The sequence below is a fragment of the Anomalospiza imberbis genome, chromosome Z (genome assembly GCF_031753505.1).
Source record: "Anomalospiza imberbis isolate Cuckoo-Finch-1a 21T00152 chromosome Z, ASM3175350v1, whole genome shotgun sequence".
NCBI lineage: Eukaryota > Metazoa > Chordata > Aves > Passeriformes > Viduidae > Anomalospiza > Anomalospiza imberbis.
Window position 1 is genome coordinate 10,238,407 of NC_089721.1, and position 19,272 is coordinate 10,257,678.

Sequence of the window (19,272 nt, forward strand, 5' to 3'; positions counted from 1 at the left end):
TTTGTCAATTTGCTCTTTCTAACAAAGACTCATACTGTTTTGCAGTCCTGGGAACAATACAGGATGTTTTGATGGAGATTTTCAGAGAAAAGATGACTTTAATGTTCCTGTCTTCTGTAGCTGACAGTGGGTTTTAAAGGGAAAGATCATGAGGTTGTGAGAAATGATAGTACGAGTTTCTGAAACAATTTTCTCTGAATAAATCTGTAAATAATAGCACTGATATACATGATAGGCTCTTCTCACTTCTCTCTGCAGGTTCAGGACCCTTCTTACATTGCCACAGATCTATGGTCCCTTTGTGGGCCAGCATGCTCTTTGTGTAACAGAGCAGGAATAACACTGACCGTTTGAATGTTAATGTTCTAATGGTGTTAAACCTCAAAGAAAATATTGACAAAGACATAGGTAAACATTGCAAAATTTCTTTCACAGCCTCACAGTGGAATCAGAGCTTTATGACATCAGCTCCTGGTGCACAAGTTTACATGGTGCAGTCCTATGAAACCAGATCACTTCCTCCTTTATCTGTTGTTATGGCTCCATAGATGCCTTGCTCTTCCCTTGAAAATTCATCCTCCCAGGAAATACGGAGTTAATGGAAGTTAGTGAGTTAATGATGGCATAAAGCTAATTGGGAAGACAACAATCCTTCATTTTCTGGCTTCCTCCTGTTTGTGCCTGTTGAGGCCCTCGTGCTCCAGCTGTCTCAGCACCTGCAAACTGTTTCAAACACAGTGCAGGGGCTCTGTCTTCACAGGTTTTCTCTGGTGTGAAATGGGTGTGAAATGAAGAGCCACAAAGCAAAAGAAACCATAAAACATGGCTTCTTCAAAAGGCAGGATGCAGATGCTGTGGTGAGGTTTGTCATGCACAGAGCCCCTTTTGGCGCCTACAGTCATCATCAAGAAAAGATATCCCACAGGCTTGTTAAAATTAATAAGAATTTACCTAAGGGAAAATTTGTTTTCCTGAGAGTATGTGACTCACTCTACTCTTTAAAACACAGAAGAAGGATGAAGCTGATGCATCTCTGCAGAGGCACTTGATGCTCAAATGTAACCATTTATTTTTGGTGTTGCCAGTTCATGTCTTGCAGAGCTTCTAAGAGCTGATAAGCTCAACACTGCATTTCTCTGAACAGTGTTGATGATACATGTGCAACATTAAGAATGAAAACAATCATAAACACCATACTTGTCCATAGTCTCTCAATATTCATTAACAACATTAGCAGGTGGCTTCAGGTGGCTTAAAATATAATATAGTGGATGGATATGCCAGTTTTCAGGACAGAAGAAGCACAGCATAAATACAACATATTGCTTTCACAAACAGGTTTTCAAAACTCTGGCAGTATTATAAAAATAAGAATGAAGATTCTTATGCAATTAAATACAAATAACTGGGATTATGTATGTAGGTACAATAATTCCTGATAGTGCTTTGCAGAACTGAATTTATCTAGAATATTCTGTAGAGAATGAAGCATGAAGGAAAACAGAGAAAAGACAGATGCTACTTTAAGGTAAATGTTGTCATATCCAATGTCAAGATTTATGTGGTCAACCAGCTGTCAAATTCTTACATTGGCCAAGTTTATTTTTTCAATTACAGCATCAGAACTGAGAAGCCATTTTTTAAAGAAGGAAGAAATGGCATCTGTTTCCCATAGATAGATTTTTAGGTAGGCACTTACACATGGATTTGCAAAGCAGCTTTAGACAGATTTTCCTGACAAGCTCAGCTAGTACTTTCACTTCATTCATACAGAACCAGCAGGATCCAGTACAAAATAATTACTTTATAGTAATGCTTTTAAATAATAGGCTTCAATCTTTTTAATATTCCAGTAATTTTTCACACTCAAATCTGCTTTTGACAGTAGCCAGTAATTAACTGATCCCATTTTAATCATAATGGAACTGCACGCTGCATGGCCTCTGACACCTGTTTGAATCTCCTGCAGCTTTTGACTACTGGAGGGAACAGCCCCCAGCTTAGGACACTTGAACATTTGAAGAACAAGATAAATAAAAACATTCTTCCTAACTCTGTCCTTTTATCTTACTTCAATTTATCACATTCTTCATCCACTAACTTTCACAATTTGGTAATGAGGAGTTTCATAATGACTCCCAGTGTAGAGCATCAAAATACCGTGGCCACACAGACCATCACATGTCACAGCATGTGAACACACTGTGGGGGGAGAGTGTGTGTGTGTGTGTGTGTGTGTGTCTGTGTGTGTGTTTGTCTGAGGCATAAGGCAACCAGTTTTATCAAGTCTCCATTTCATAAAACTCTGGAATTGCAACCGATCCAAGGAGGTAAGAGAGGATCACGTGCCAGTAGCGTCAGCACAGCAACAGCACCAGTGCTACTGACCCAGAAAGAAAACGCTCCCCTGGGGAGATCCCTTCCGACTGCTTCTTGCAGTCCTAGTCCACGTACCGAATGCAGAAAGCCACGAAGCAGCAGCCGACCAGCGCCACTGTGGATGCCGAAATCACGGTGACAGCGCTGCCAGCAATGCTAACCAGGAGCCCCAGGCCCACGCCGAGAATGATCTGGGCCAGCTGAACCATGCAGGTCAGGGCAGCACAGTCGATGCCCTTCCCTCGCCCCTGCTCCCCTGCTTGTTCCCCTTCCTGCAGCTTCAGGCTCTGCAAAGAAGCACAGAACAAACCCCAGAAACAGGGCAGTATCAGCAACGTGCAGCTCTTGGCCGAGACGTTGTTACAGCTCCAGGGGCAGCGGGACACGTCAATAGCTTGCTGCTCCCAGTACCACAGAGGTTACCATAGAGATTTTACAAGTAACAGTGAGTTTTTCAAGCTTCCACCAAATTTTTTCTCATCTGCAGTTTTTCCCTCTATCCCTTCTCTTAAGGAAGTAATTGAAAATTGACTGGAAAACCTATACATTATTTTCAAGTTCAGGTCAATTTAAGCTCTGTCAAACTGACATTTAACAGTGCAGGTCATCCTGTCATGAATAACTTGGCTCTGACTCATGGCTGAAGGAGCCATACTATCATATTATCAAAGAATCATCATAGAATCACAGAATGGCTTGTATTGGAAGGAACCTGAAAAATCATCTTGTTCCTATGCTCTTGTTGTGAGCAGGGACACTTTCCAGGGTGCTCAAAGGTACATCCAACCTGGCCTTAACACCTCTAGGGATGGGGCATCCAAAACTTCTCTGGACAACCTGATCCAGTGTCTCACCCCCCACACATTAAATAATTTTTTCCTGATATCTGACCTAAATTTACTTCCTCTAAGTTTGAAGCTGTTCCTGCTTGTCCTATCAGTATGTGCCCCTGTGAAAAGCCCCTCTCCATCTTTCTTGCAAGCTCCCTTCAATTTATGCCACAATTATGTCAATCTGAAGCCTTCTCCAGGCTGAAAAATCTCAATTCTCTCAGCCATTCATCAGAGGAGAGGTGCTTCATCCCTGTGATCACCTTTGTGTCCCTCCTCTGGGCTCACTCCAGCAGGTCCCTGTCCCTCCCATGCTGGGAGCCCAGGGCTGGATGCAGTGCTCCAGGTGGGTCTCAGCAGAGCAGAGCAGAGCAGAGGGGCAGAATCCCCTCCCTGCCCTGCTGCCCACGGGGCCCTGGATGCAGCCAGGACACGTTTGGCTCTCTGGGCTGTGAGTGCCATGGCCGGGCCATGTGCAGCCTCTCACCCACAGCACCCCCAAGCCCTTCTGGGCAGGGCTGCTCTGGGTCTGGTCATGCCCAGCCTGTGTTTGTGCCTGGGATTGCCCTGACCCAGGTGCAGGACCTGGCACTTGGCCTTGTTAAACCTCATGGTGTTCCCATGGGCCACATGATGTTCCACATGAGCTTGTCTGGGTCCCTCTGGACGGCATCCTGTCCTTCAGGTGTGTGCTCACATCTCAGCTTGGTGTAATCTGCAAACTTGTTGAGGGTGCACTCAATCCTTTAATCTATGTCATTAAAGAAGATACTGAATCACACTGGTCCCAGTGCAGATCCTTGAGGGCACCACTTGTCACTGATATCCATTTGGATTCTGAGTCATTGACCATGACTCTGGATGTGACCATCCAACCACTTTCTTATCCATCTAACAGTCCAGTCATCAAAGCCATCTTTTCACTTTAGAAGGAAGGATGTTGTGAGGAACCACATCCAGAGGCTTTACAGCAGTGCTGGTACCCCCCACACACATACAGGCAGGAACCCGAAGTTATGGCTCAAAGTACATAAAGAAAATCAGTACTAAAATACAAAGGTATTTTATTGCCAGGGATGAAAGCAACCTGAAAACAAACATCCAGACTAGGATTCTTCGACTCTGCTGAGGACCGCTTTTAATCACTAATGTGTGTATCTACTATGATATACATAGCAGAGCAAAAGCCTTCATTTATTACGTACAAGCGTCTTGCATATTAGCACCCTGTGAGGCTGGTGGATCACTGGAACAGGTTAACTAGAGGGGTTATGAGGTCTCATTCAAACCAGACCTGGGGCATCCTGCTCCAGATTGCCCTCCTTGAGAAGGATCTACATGATCTCTGGGGGTCCCTTCCTCCAGAAAGAATGACTCTGTTTTATTGGGAAGTTATGTGATAATTGACATATTTATTTTCTTCCTGCATAGGCTGTTAAATGGAGGAGGTTGTATTCCAATGATAAGCAAGAAGCTCCTACACTGCAGGCCAGCAGCACCACGGTGTTCTGGTATACAAATTCTCTTAGCCATTATGATGCTTTTTTTTTTTTTTTTTTTTTTTGTTTGTTTTTTTTTTTTTTTTGCAAACCCTATTACCTTGCCTTTGAGCTACACAAGGCTCACAAGTGCTGGAGACAAACAGTCTCTTCCTAATCCAGTAGAAAAAAAAATTGAGTTTGGATCCTAGGGAACAGCAGCACAGAACAGGAGCTGAAATGGCAGCATTATAAAACACAGCACATGATTTTGGTAGAGTGCATTGTGGGGGGAAAATATCTGCTTCTTGTTCTGAAATGATAAAGTCCCAGTTTTAGACACTTTGAAAAATGAATTGTATTTATTTTGCTGGGCTGTTCCCAATGTTCCTATGTGGCAGTAGTTCTGACCACAAATACATGAATCTGTAAATGAATGCTTGATGTTTGTTTTTTTTTTTTCCCATCTTGTACATTATAAAAGATTTGAGCTAAACCTCAACCCATTAATATAAAATATAACATAGAATTATATGTCATTTTACATCAGTCATAGCAAATACCATACACCAAACAAGAAAAAACTGGTTGTCTTATAAGTAACACCTTAATATATTGGCCTATTAAGTGTGTTCATGTACACTTTAGCTTATTTTATTTCACTTCTGTCTTGAAACAGATAAAAATTTTGCATTTACTCCTCCTCTCTGAGTTGGCTGACCTGAGGTAAGAATTGAAATTTCACCCTAACCTGGGCTCATTCTCAGTCTTTTCTTTTGTGTTGATAGTACACCATGATCATTCTCTGTTGGAAGGAGCAAAGAAATTAACCAAAATATTAGGAATCGTATATATGAAATATTTAATCACTTTGAGACATCATCCTAGCATTCAGTAGAATAATTAAAAGAGTTTTGTTGTGTTCATCATTCAGAGGGTGCTGGTGAAAGCTGCAGTAGGACATGTTGTCTAGCACTTGATCTAGCCCTGTGCTGCTTTCAATTATGTTTTTTATTTGGTTTTCCAATGGTTCAACATTGCCTTTATTAGTTTCTTCAGATGTCCCAAGATATACTGAGAACTTTTCCTAATTTCTTCCAACTCTGCTTAATCTTTCTTGTCTCCAGCTGTTTAATTTAGGAGACTTGAGAGAACTTTTCCATTAAAGAACTCAACACTTTACAATACATGAAGATCCTGCTGTGCCCAGTAACATGATACAAGGTGTGCAAGTTTTTCCAGATTTTCCTTGGAAACAGGATTTAAGGCTGTGGAGGACAAAAACCCAACCACAGACATTTAGAAAGATAATGAGAATGTGGTACATGATTTAATACTGAACTATATATAAAGCTGTTTCTACTTGAATGGCATTTGTTTATTAGTAAGACCTTTTGTAACACTTTGCAGTTAACTAAAAATTCTGACAGCCTTTACAGGCTTGCTATTAACCTCAGGCACTCAGAAGTCAAGTGCTCTGCTAACATGACTGGAAGGAAGGATATAAGGAAGGTAGGACGTGAAGACAACACAAGTGGAACCCAGTTACCTGCTTACTGCCTGAACATGTACTGTGATTTGCTTTGTTTCAGATGTGATGACAAATAATTATTTGTTTCACTGAAGGCCTGTTTGGAGAGTTTGGGGCCGGGATGTTAACTCTGTTTGTCAGAGTTAAATTAAAAGCTGCTCACCATTTCTATCCAGTTTACCCCCAAAACAGGTTGAATAAACACAGACAGATATAAACTTAATGCTTCTTGAGACATTGCACTCACCTCTTCTTCCCTGTGGTACTCTGCAATGAGGTGGAATGGCACTGTGTACAGTGTGCTGGACATGACTCCAAAGAGTGAACAAAGAGCCAGAGTGGAATAGACATTGGGAAACAAGCCAATTAATCCAGTACCCAATCCAAAAAGTAGGTATCCAATGAAATAAAGTCCCTTTAATCCTATGTATGGCAGAAGGACTTTCTGCAAGTCTGTGAAAAGAAAGTGAAAATGCTGATAAGATTAAAAAAATAGGTCAGATTTTATCAGGCAATTCCTTTTAAGGAAAAAAAAATGTATTTTGTAAAATGCAATGAAGGAGATAATCTTAACGATTTTGGGAATTACCTCAAATTATTGTAGGTATAAACTTGCCAAAGAAGACTTGCTCACACCACCCCGAGCTCAACCTACAGCTCGCACTGCAGCTGCACCCAGAGATACTTGTGCTGAATAGATACTCATCCACAGAAAGACCACACAAAAATGCCTGCAGTTAAGCTCCAAAGATGAAAACATTTCCCGCAAGCATCTTTTAGATGCTCAAATCAACCCCCAAAATGCTACTTATTTGAGTTTTTGGATCATGAGTTTTTTAATCCTTGGGAAGAGTTATGGTAAAATCTTCTTGAGGAGCTGTGCTAGCATGTTTACACATAATTTTGGAGAGCAAGATTCAAACTTCTGGCAAGACCTTCTGCACAGGGAATGCAAATGGAGAGAGATCACCTTTGAGAGCCTACAGCTACAGCATTGCTAGGTGAAAAAGTGTGTAGGAATTTGGTGTGGCATTTAATTTCAGAATGGTTTTCAGTGTTCGGGGTCAGTTCATGTGCAGAACAATGTCCTACTGCTAAAGTCACCCCTCATCATGTGGTCAGGAACTGTTGGTGCTGGTATGAGTCTCTGACAATGATGAGAATGTAACATTCCTTAAAGCTTTAATGTAGAAAAAAACCAGGTAATTTGGCATCTCTTTATGGTTTTTGAGCAATGGCAAACAACAAACACAGTGTTGGAGTTTGTTCATGGATACTTACAAGAATAGACTGATGAAAAAATTGCATTGATGCACAGTCCCCAGCATCCCATCTCCACCCCTGCTTTGTAGGTAAGGTAAAGAGTGGAGTTGTGAGGTGCGTAGGGATTCCCATGGTACACAACCTGAAAGAGACCACAAAAATCACAGAAGGCAGGGATAGCTCCATGCAGGGAATGCCTCCTTCTTTTGGGCCCCATCCCTGGTAGGGAGCACCCAAGAAATGTGTTGAGCAGTGTCCTAACCACCAATTTGTAATTCTCCAGGTTTCACACTCATGTCTTCTGGACTATCACATCCCAGGCTCCGCCTAATTTTTTACCCTCTTTTCCTGAACTGTCTACTTTACATCAACTCATTTGCCCTTCTGTGTTTGAGTGTCTCAATTCCAACTAACTTTCTCCCTCCACTTCTGCTTTCTTGCCCTAATTTATCTACCTTTTTTTTTTCCATTTTCTCTTTCAGGTTTTTGTCAACACACTAATTTTTCCACACAGTTATTGTCTTATTCATTTACTTTTCTAGACAAGCAAAACGTTCTTCTTTCAGTTGTTCATCTACACTGCAGGGAAAAAGCCCCTGCCACTTGTCTTGCCTACAAAGACAAAAAAGGCAAGGAAATGGGAATACTGTGTGGGAACCACAGTAGAGCAGGGAATGGCAGTGATAGATTTGTGCCAGGACCATATTAGTACTATGGAAGGAAGGAGGCAGAGACATCCATATAGGCAAGGATCACTGTCAAGGACATAGAGTCCCGGGGAATGGCATGGAAAAGGCACCACTGGGTGTTGTGAAGGCAAACAGCTGCTGAGAAAAGGGACTCAGGACAGACAAATGCAGGAAGATAAAACTTCCTGCTACCAAGTAGCTCCATGTGTGCAAAGAGCTGCATGGCCTGAGACCAGGGAGGCTGCAGTGCAGGTGAGGGGCTTTGTGTGGATGCTGCACATGCACCAGGACAAGGCCAGCTGCATCCAAGTACTGCCCCAGCTAGAAAGCCTGCCCATCTGGGAGCAGCTCCGAAGCCAAAGCAGAGAATGGATGTGTTTGGACCAGCTCTGAGAGCTTCACTTTGAACATTTAGACACAAATAGCCTTACATATACTAAAGGTTTTCCCCAATGATTTCCCCAGACAGGCTTGGAACAAGGGCCTGACCTTAATTAGCTGGTTTACAAAACTATTGTTGAGCCATCCAGATATAAATGGCTCTGACACCAGTGTAATTTTCTCAGGATAGTAACACCATTTCATTTATTTTTGATGGAGGAGGAGATGATACAAGGAAGGAGTAATGAGAGTATTTTATGCTTTACCTGTCCCATGAAATCCGTGAAGAAAAGCATGTTGGACAGGAAAGCCATCCATCCAAAGAGATGGCTCACACAGAGACAGCGATAGTGGGATGGCATGCTTAAAAGTGTCTTCAAGAGGGATTTAAGGGTCATCTGCTTTTTTTCCTAAAAGCAAATATTCAAGAATAATACAATATTATTGTCCTGAAGGCTAATGAAATAGCTGACAGCAAATGAAGAAGCCCTTAGTGGTATCTTTTCATTGCTGAACTTCCAAAGTGTTTTATTTTTTGCTAGGAAAAGTTGCTTGGGTACTGAGTTTTCTTAAATTTATAAAATTCACAGGAACAATAGAAGACATGGAGTATACCAACAGAAATGTAACATTTTTTGCTGTTATCAGTATGACAATTATTTACATGCAGAATTACAGGGAAATTTTCTGCCAAAGCAGACTCAGAGAGTTAAAAAAAAACCCCAATGAACCAACAACAGAAACAACAAGAAAGAAAATTTATTTATTTATAGAGACCATCAGCTTTACACTGAAAATTTAAAGCTGCCACAGAAAAAAAGTTATGCTCAAAATACTTCCTGAAAATTAAAATGTGTTGCGGATTTCTGAGACCTTATTCCCTTTCCATTCTATGTGCTAAATTCCCACGGAAACTTATTTTTCTAGGGAAACTTCTACCTCTTTGGGAATATAATGAGCTTTCCACTGTGCACTGTCCTTGGAGCAGGGAGAAGCTGTGGTTCCCCATGGTAGCACACAGAGAATGTGAGCTCCAGCATCTGAACACCTCATACCAAGGGAGAAAAAACTCATTTCGTAATCAAAACTTAATTGGTGCTGGTTAACAAATCTCACTGATGAGGAAAATCTAATCTTCTCACTACCTTTAATGCCCCATGTTATCTCCCTCCTTGTCTCAGCCTTGTGCCCCAAAATTCTCAGTTTCTTTTCCAGTCACATTCATCAGATCATTTGTATTACTTTTTTTTTTTTTTTTTAACTACTGTAGGTGTACTGTATATCACATATTTTGACACATAATTCTTCCTGTATTAAAGCTCCTGCATGGTTCACTGCTTTTAAAGAGGAAAAAAAAAGATACCATTTTAACTGTGCATGATGGAAAACCACTGATTTTCTCTCATGATATTTGGAGACAACAGTGTTGGGAAAGATGGTGAAGGAAAATGTATGTTATGAAATGTGCAAGAACTGCAAAAGTTATGCTAATTACTCAAAATTCCTGAACTGGATCTTGTCTTCAATTTGCTGTAAGATGTCATTTTTCCCTTTCTTCCTTCAGTCTTGCACTTTTCACAATTCTACTTTCTTTTGAACTAGGCTATGCTGCAAGCTACTCTATGAATAATCACCACATACAAAGTTGGAAAATACTTTGCTTCAGTGTGAGGTTTTTAATCCTCATAGGAATGCCAAAATTCAAGTTGCTGACTTCCACCTTGGACTGTATATTGTCCAAATCCCTTGGAATTTCTCCTGGCATCACTGTCTTTTTTTACACAGGGTAAGCTTTATATTCTTCTGCAATTATAAAAAGGAAACAAAAGAATTCCAGATTGACTCCAGTGTTATTTCAAGGATAATTACTATCGTTTGACTTGGCTTTATTTAATTTGTAATTCTTCCACCCTGCTTTTTAAAATAGCCTTTCCAATCAAAGTTTTAAGATAAGGTCATGGAATTACAAAGGACACTGAAGTGATTACAAACAATAATTTTACAGCTAGATAGAAATGGGTTTTTTTCTATTTAGATATTCAAGAGAGTGGAAATAGAAACCAAACATGTTTAATGCACACATTCAAAACATACCAGTACACAAACTGCATGCTAATTTAAATAACGCGCTGAAGTTTGCCTCTGTTTAAGCACCTTATCCTTCAAAAGCTCAGAATACCAATAATCTCTAAAAATATCACAACTCAGGGAATAAGATGATAAGAATACAGAGGAAGCAATATAACTTGGGTTTTATGGCAGTGGACCCTGAATATTTTGGCACCATTCAAAAGAATACAAGGCTAATTGCTTTGGGTGTCTGTTCATACTGTAGCAGACCAAATCTCATTAATAATCATGTTAGCTATTAGCATGTGAGAACATAGGCCTTAATTTAGAAGAAATATAGCCATGAAGCCTGCAATTTAAAAAAAAGAGACAGGAAAACAGGAAGCCAAACTATTTCTTTAAGGAAGTGATTATGGTAATGAATGAACTCAGCAAACATGTGCCACAGGAGACAGAACATTAAAGCAGTGAGTGTCTAGAATTCATGCACACAAAGAAGTGCACATCAAAGAAACATGAGACTGATCAAAGCACTGGGGGACTCTAACAGGCTGCCCAGCCTAGGCAGAGAGGAGGGCAATGGCACAGGCTCGCCACCACAGCTTCACCTCCGGTGTTAGACATGGAACTCCACATTTCTCATGCTACTGACTCCATGGAATTATTTCTTCCCAAGGCAGAGGCTACCCCAAACCACAGTCTGCTCCCCCCACTTTCACTGCATCACTCTCTCATCTTCATTTGCCTTCTCTTTTTTTAAAGCCTGCATGGTCCAAGCAATTGATGAGGCTCAGCATCTCTAACAATTCGGAGGATGCTCAGAGTGAGCAGTGCTGGTGAAGGATGCTGGCTGCTCAAGCTGGCCTGCTGTGGGGAAGCTCAGACAGCATCACAGTGCTTTTGTTAGATTCTCCCCACAACTGTTGCCTTGCTCTCTGCCCCCCTCCGTGTTTGCCTGGCATTCTCATCAGGCAATGCTCATTTCATATGTCTTGCATCTGGTGTAATAGTAGTTTTCTTCCAGTCAGAAATACCAAGTGTTATTATAAAACAAATTACAAATAGTAAAAGATAATAAATCCCTTTTACTTACAAATTAAATAAGAGTATTGCTTTCCTACTTATAACTGTTTGCTTAGTACAGCTTAGTCTTACATAACAAGCTTAGTACATTTTACCTGATTTATCAAATCTTTGTATCAGTGTATCAGGGATTGATATGCTGCATAATGCCAAGAAATCAAAAGTGGAATTAAAATGAGAAGCAATTGTGTCCCCACTATTGTGTTATACTTTGCTTACCTAGGATACCATGAGATAGCCATAAGGATTTCTAGCACTGAAAGTCATCAACGAAACAGTAAAAAAGATCAACTGTTCTCAACACCATGCTAGAAGCGGTCTGTCCAGATATTTTTCTGGTAGATTCAACTCTTACTAGGTGCCTTAGGTTGAAGAAATCTCTCATAAAAATGCATCAGAAACAAAATAACAGTGAGGATTTAAAAGTACTCACTGTTTTCTCTCACCTCAAAATTTTGCCAAAGGCACAGCTACAATATGACTCAAAATAAAACTCAAACTCTGGTAGCAAGGTAGCACTGCTGTAGAGGCAGCAATTTCAAACACTTCAGTGCTCAATGAAATGTTGAGTGGCAGAAAACCCACATGTCACACATTTCACATGTACTATGTACAAAATTGTGTGGACTTCGGTAAGAATTAGAGACCTACATCAAAGATTAATGGTCTGTAGTCTTTGTCCACAAATTTATGCTAATTATATCAAGACGAAAGGACAGAGTAGATCCTATACACAAAATTCACATGAGGACATCAAGACACTGACATTGAGCAGCAAACCCAGCCAGGTTCTCCCTCATCCCTGCAAATGATTCAAAGCATCGGAACTAGCTGGTCTCATGCCTCTTGCTGGCAATATTTTCTAAGGGGAAAAAAAAGCAAAAAAAAGGCAAGCAGGCTTTCTCCTGTGTTTGTATGCTGGTGGAGGGTTCTTTTCTGTGCCTGTGAAAGGACTCCATTACAAACAATCAGCAATAGCTAATTAAGGGGTCTTGAAGGATGCAAAGATATGAACTATAAAATCACCTCTGCACTCACCTCTGTGCGTGACGCAGCTGCGCATTTCCCTGGCTTGGCTGCAGCCTTTATTTCAGTACATGTTGATTTTAAGTGACCATTCTTAATTTCATCCTCTATGGAGCTGTATTTAAGGGGTTCAGTCACTTCCAACAAGAACTTTGCCTCTTCGTTTTCATATCTGAGTGGGACTTCAGGAATACTGCACAGATGTATGGTAAGGCAGATTATGAAAACCAAGGCTGCGAAGAAGAAAATCACCTGGAATTCTGATGCCAAGGTATATCCTAGTATAGTTTGACCCCAATCCATAGCACCTGTAAGGTAACCCAGGGCTCCTCCCAAACCTACAATGGTGGGGGAAAAGAAAGGAAAAAAAAAATGTCTACCGGCATTGACAAAATAAACAAAGAGTACATAATACCTTCAATATGTGATGCCCTCTAGAAATGGTGGAATAATCACTCTTCAGATATTTATCACAAGAAATAGAAATACTGAGCTAATCACATACATGAGCAGTTACTAAAACATCTCTTGAAAAATCTCCTTAGATCTGTCAGGTGGAGCTCTCCAGAAATTGCCTGAACACACAGCAAAATAGGCTCCATCTCTTTTTTTGACTCTTTAAAACTGTATTTTCTCTGAAATGGAAAATAATACAAGTGATGCTAAATTAAAGCCTACAAAAACTGTGTTTTTCTTTTTTTGTTTTCACAGAACAAACATTTTAAAAATTATACTGAGAGTTTTTTATAGTTTAGAATTTGTAAATCTTATTATATTTAGCTTAGTCCAAACAGAAATACTGCCTCCATGTGAAATTAAAAAAAAAAAAAAAAAGGAAATAAACCCAATGGCATTGTTTTGTACTTATACAAATACAAGTACAACACCACTTGGAAAAGAAAACAGAAAGGAAAATTTATAAGCATATATATTTACGAATTTTCTCAGAAGATGCAGACTAAAGGGTGAAATGAGAATGCTACTTTGTTCCTTGGCATTAATAAACCCAGACTTCAGTCAGTTTGGTTTTTTTACAATTTCTTCTCTTTGTTATAAGTGCACACAGAGATGCACAGGAATGTGCCCTCTACATTCAGTACAGAGCTCTGGTAGGGGTGGCACCTTTGCAGAGTCCTGACACCTTGTTAACCAGGTGGCTCTGGGGGATGGATGGTTGGGAGTTCCACAGGATAGGCACTTTCCAAGAATTTGGAAGCAATTCTACCCTTCTGCTTAGTAGAACTGATAACAGTCTACAGCAAAGCCTTGCATCTAAGAAAAACTAACAGCACCTGCACTTGCTTCCCCAAAACACATGGGATTTTGATTTCATTCTGGGCTTTCTGTACCTTCTTTGCCTTCCTGGGTCTGCTTGTGTGTGGCCCTCTTTCATTGTGCCCTATGGCATTTCACAGGAGACTGTATCCTTGCTTGTTCTCATAAAAAAACAATTACACTATTAATAATTTTTCAAGAAAATCTATACAATGTTATTTTCAATGTATGTTTGCAGACAGAATGTTTGACATTAGAGGATGTCTTTGCATGCCATTTGGAAAAATAAGCATTATGATATTGGAATGCAGCCTGACTGCTGAGTTGTTGGATGTGTGCACACTTCCACTTGAATAGGAGGCCATGGGTTTCATAACTTCAAAGCTATCAAGTTTCATGTTCAAACCCAAAACTGAAGGCAAACTGGAGAGTAAAATCTTAGAAATGTTAAGTATAAAGGGAAAGAAGGAACTAAAGTAGGAAAAAGAAACTATCTAAAACAGAGCCTGGACAAGAAATGGGAAGATTGCTGTCTGTGTCTAATAGGGATAAAATGGGGTATGATAAATGTAAATGGAGGGCAATGGATATTAATATTACAGTTTAGGGAAAACAAACACTAAGACCAGTGAATTGCTGGAGAAGACTGCCTTGTGAGGCTGTAGAACTCCAGTCAGAGAAGGATTCAACCAGACCAGGGAACTTTCAGTTAGGAAGGGTTAAGATGAACTTGCTGTGGAGAGCACAGGATGCTGGACCAATTCACACACTCTGCCCCAGTCTTATTTCATGTTATTTTTCCCACATCCCCTTTTGCAGCTCAATACACTGAATCAGCTAAATCTGTAGCTTCAAACTTGGAGACTTTTTAGTATCATCCAAAAAAAAATTGCGATCGGAGTTGTGCTGAATATACATAGAGACTCACTCCTCTATCTTTCCAAACAAGAGATTCTTTAACATTTTATCTGTTTCTAATGGATCATACAGATTTCATGTGGCTTTAAGTTTCTCATATTAACTATGTTTCTGGATATAGGTATTTCATGTGTCCAAAATTGGCCTGTTGTCAGTAGCTACTACACCTCCCTCCTTGAACAGAGTAACTGCTACTGAGTTTACATGTCTCTGCTCCTGCTGGGGGCTCAGTAGCCACAAAAAATCTGCTGTAACAAAGATTGCCTGACTTCTCATGTAGTCTGCTTTTTGTATAGTGCTTTCACAGGGATTACTCTCAGACATGGCAGGAGGCTCCTCCCAGGTCACTTCACAGGTACACAGGCTTACATGTCTTCCCTGTGTATTTTCTCAACACAGGGCTCACACTGTACAGATGATTCCATAGAATCAATGTTGAGGGGTTGGAACAGACTCTAGAGATCATCCAGACCCACCCACCCTGCCACTGGCAGGGACACCTTCAGCTAGACCAGGCTGCTCAAGGCCTTATCCAACCTGACCTGGAACACTGACAGGGTTGGTCATCCATAACCTCCCTGGACAATCTATTCCAGTGTCTCACCACCATCACAAGGAAAAATTTCTTCCTAACATCCTAACTTTCTCCTCATCTTCCTAAAGAAGAGTCCCTCTCCAGCTTCCCTGTGGTCCCCCTTCAGATACTGGAAGGTTCCTATGAGGTCTCCACACAACCTTATCTTCAACCTTGTTCCAACAGTTTTGTGTCCTTCCGTAACTTGGCAACATTCCAAAAATGTACAAAGCTGTTAACTTCATTTGCAGGAACTTGAACTGAGCCACTTGGACTTATTTTGTGGGAGTTGTGAATTTCTGAATTTTACACAAAACTCCTGTTTCTATACAGCACATACTGGAGCAATGCTGAAGAATGAAAATCAATTCCATTGGTTTGTGCAGCTCTTGTTCTGCGTAACATGACAAGTCAAAAATGTTATTTTAATGTGCAATAGCAATGAAACAAGCTACATCCATTATTTTTTGCCTCAGCAAAGACTTGAAAAAACGCAAAACAAACCAAACAATTCACATTTTAAAATAACTAACTACTCTTAAATCATGCCGGTGTTGCTGTAATTATTTGTGCCTGCAGCCTTCTTCAGAATTTTTGCAGCAGCAATCACAAGTTGCTGTTCTCTGGAGTAATGAAAATCCAGCAACAAAAGTCTCGTGACTGAAGTGCAGGATCAGATGATCAGTTCATTCAAGATTAGAAACACAGTGAGGATAAAATCCATGCAATTACCTTCCCCTCCTTTGAGAGGTAGGGAGGAAAAGAAGGGATCAGTGTACCTGTAAAGAGGGCGTGGTAATGCAGACCTTTCTCTTTATCCTGATGAGAGCAGACATCAAATAAATATGCTTTGATGGGACCATCAATAAAATCAGCTGCAAAATCAAAAAGTACTACTCCCAGCATGGTAATGACTATTGCCCACGTCCGCTGCTTGTCTCTCTCATCAATGAAAGCTGAAAAAAGAAAAACACCCTCATTCTGACAGCAACAGTACCATGTTCTGCAAAACCACATTTAGTCTTCCTTGATACCTCAAAATCTAAACAATGACCGGTTACACAAGAGAGTCCAGTGACACCAGAATCTCTCAGAGAAGCAGGAGAGCTGAGTCTGTGTAGTGCTGAGCTGGGCTAGGATGACTTACTGCCTTGAGTTAGCACATGCTCAGCATTCTTCAAGCTCAACGACCAAGAGCACCACTATTCTTAATCTATTCCTTTACCCCTCCAAGGCATGCTGTGGTGGCCTAACACATGCATTTTGTAATACTTTCAGTTTATTCTCTTTGTCCAACCCTTATATTGTTTTAGGTAATCAAGAGTTGACGGCAACATCTCCCTCTGGGCTAATGAAATAAATTATATTCAACATCAATAATATCAAGGAAGAGAGAATAAATCAATCCATTAAATATACACCTCCCCCAACTGTCTAGTCAGCAACAACTTTGTATCAAGACTTTAGGAAGCTACATCCCAAGTTAATATGCAACAATATGGATGTCACTCCTATTTTATTTTGTATGTTTCAGCTGTAACAGGGTTTCCAAGCAGTTAAGGATTTTTGGTTTTCACTAGCACAACACAGGAGTCAAGCCAGTGCTGCAATAATTGAAGGCGAGTATTTTGAATACTAATCCACCTAAAACAGGGATGAACGGGGATTCAGTTTGGGTATGTGTTACATCACAAAAACAATAATATCATTTAAGCTAACAAGGTAGATCTTAGCTCATAAAAACGTATATGGCCTAAGCAAATCTTTACCTGTAGGAGCTTATCAGGCAACAAAAGAAATATACAATGCAATCACATGCACAGACTACAGAACACTATGCACTAGGTACATAACATGCAGTGTTAGGATTGAATGTACACAAAGACTACAGTGCTCCCCACCTCCTTCAGTGTGCCTAAGTGACATGATACCAAATTTTAACAGTGCATTTTAAGAAGGAAAAGAGGAACCCCTCTCCTTTTTCTGATTCAAAAGGCTAGGTTGAGTTTTGTCTGTCAGCACAGCGCATGCCCCTCACTCACCTGAGATCATCACGTCCCCATTGAGGTACAAAGCCATGCCTAACAGCATTATGATGCCCAGACCCAGAATGTAAGGTCGCCTCCTGCCCCAGCTAGAGGTGCAGTGATCACTGGCTGAACCTACCACGGGCTGCAGCAAGAAGCCCAGGATAGGGCTGATGAGCCACACGAGGCTGTAGAGGTTCTTGGGCAGCCCTACACTGAGCAGCACCGGCGTGACAAAGGCAGCCTCCACGGCATAGCAGAACTCCCGGCCGAACATGGCCATGCTGTGCATGACCAGCCTTCCCACCGCTCGCCTCCTTGGCACCGCTGCTCCAGTCCTCATCACTGACTGCCTCAGAGCTTCCTCCTTCTCTCTGGTGCCATCCATGTCGGCCTTGCGCACTCCAGAGGTGGGCAGGAGAGCCCCGTGGAAGCTCTCTTTCATTAAGGTCATAGCTCCGGCTGCGAGCAGCGCCGTGGCAAGCTGGTGCTGCCTGCTCCGGCTGACATGGGGCCCAGATCATATGCTGGGTGGGATCGGTCTGTGCTGGGGGAGGGACTCACATACTTTCATGGCTCTGTGATCACAAGTTATGCCAGGAAGGGGGCGGGGAACTGTGTGTTCACATTAGCTGATCTGAGCTTTTGGGCGTCTGCACTGCTCCCAACTATCCACAACTAAGGAATTACTGTTTACGCATGAAGCACACATATAACGGGAACATACATCACATGGTCTGGGCACAGGATTAGCCTGCTGTTCCTCTTGCTGTAAGACTGCAGTGACACCAGGAACCCAGTCCTCATCTTTCCATTCAGCAAACATGAGCATCAGACCATTCCCTGCTGACTAACCTGGGGGGAAAAAACCTGTATCTATCAGGAAAAAAAGGATTTCAACGCACTTCATAAGGATGAGTAAGTGAACCTATCCATTGCCCTTGAGCATTAGAGGCAGATATAATGCAAGCAACTGATGAGTACTTTTTTGTATGTGCTGTGTACTGCCCTCAAAAGAACTGATTATTTCTTGATTTCTGAAAACAGAGAGTATCAGAATTACTTAGAGGTGGGTTTTTTAAACAGTCTTACTTGCTAGGGGATGGCCTTAAAAGAAACCTGTAGCGACCTTACTCAAACTGTACCTTTCAGGTTAGCCATCTGAGGGAGGCAGCTGATCCAACCTATCCTGAAGAAACACAAAGTTTTAAATTGACATCAGTAAATTTGGTTTCAAAACTTATCCATGATGGACATCACATTTGACAACGCTGATTTTTCTCCAACACAATCAGATATATCTGGGACTAAAAAACTTGTCAAGTCCTACGGCAACCTTGTATAATGTTCAGTAGCTTACACTAGACTGATTATCAGCTGGAAACCTCAGGTGTTTTTGCTGATGATTTAGACAACTTGCCAGGACCTACTAGATAATTCTTGCTTCCAGGCTGGGGTTTATGTAGTAAAATGTAAAAAAGTTTTTTTATGGTGATAATGTTGACATTTTTGCCACAACACATTAAAATGAGCTAAAGTATAGCTCAGCTTTGGAAGCCTTTGTAACCAACAAACCAATCTTCAGCAAAACAGACAGAATAATCAGAACATCGAACCCTTCATGTCATAACTCCTCATTGGACAATACTGTATTAATACCATATAACTAATTCTTTAAAAATACTTATTTTGTCTTGAAAGAGGTGGTTTCAAATTAAAGTTTAAGTTTGAAGGAAGTGAAAAGTATC

At 40.9% G+C, this 19,272-nt stretch overlaps 1 protein-coding gene across 1 annotated transcript; it reads right to left on the reverse strand.

The window, feature by feature from the left end:
- Window positions 1-1,917: 1,917 nt before the first annotated feature.
- Window positions 1,918-18,044, reverse strand: SLC45A2 (solute carrier family 45 member 2). Its single transcript, XM_068176036.1, has 7 exons — window positions 17,540-18,044; window positions 16,277-16,453; window positions 12,743-13,068; window positions 8,818-8,961; window positions 7,500-7,623; window positions 6,466-6,671; window positions 1,918-2,666 (listed from the first exon to the last, which is right to left on the reverse strand). Exons 1-7 carry the CDS (start codon window positions 17,976-17,978, stop codon window positions 2,442-2,444), a joined length of 1,641 nt encoding a protein of 546 aa, XP_068032137.1. The 5' UTR covers window positions 17,979-18,044; the 3' UTR covers window positions 1,918-2,441.
- Between the last annotated feature and the right edge of the window lie 1,228 nt (window positions 18,045-19,272).

What these genes read in the sequence shown, in the direction of transcription:
- SLC45A2 (XM_068176036.1), bottom strand. Translation starts at nt 17,978, where the DNA reads ATGACCTTAATGAAAGAGAGCTTCCACGGGGCTCTCCTGCCCACCTCT. An exon ending in TCACGGATTTCATGGGACAG is followed by an intron (nt 7,624 to 8,817) that starts GTAAAGCATAAA and finishes GGTCTCTTTCAG; the next exon opens with GTTGTGTACCATGGGAATCC. An exon ending in TTTTTCATCAGTCTATTCTT is followed by an intron (nt 6,672 to 7,499) that starts GTAAGTATCCAT and finishes TTCTTTTCACAG; the next exon opens with ACTTGCAGAAAGTCCTTCTG.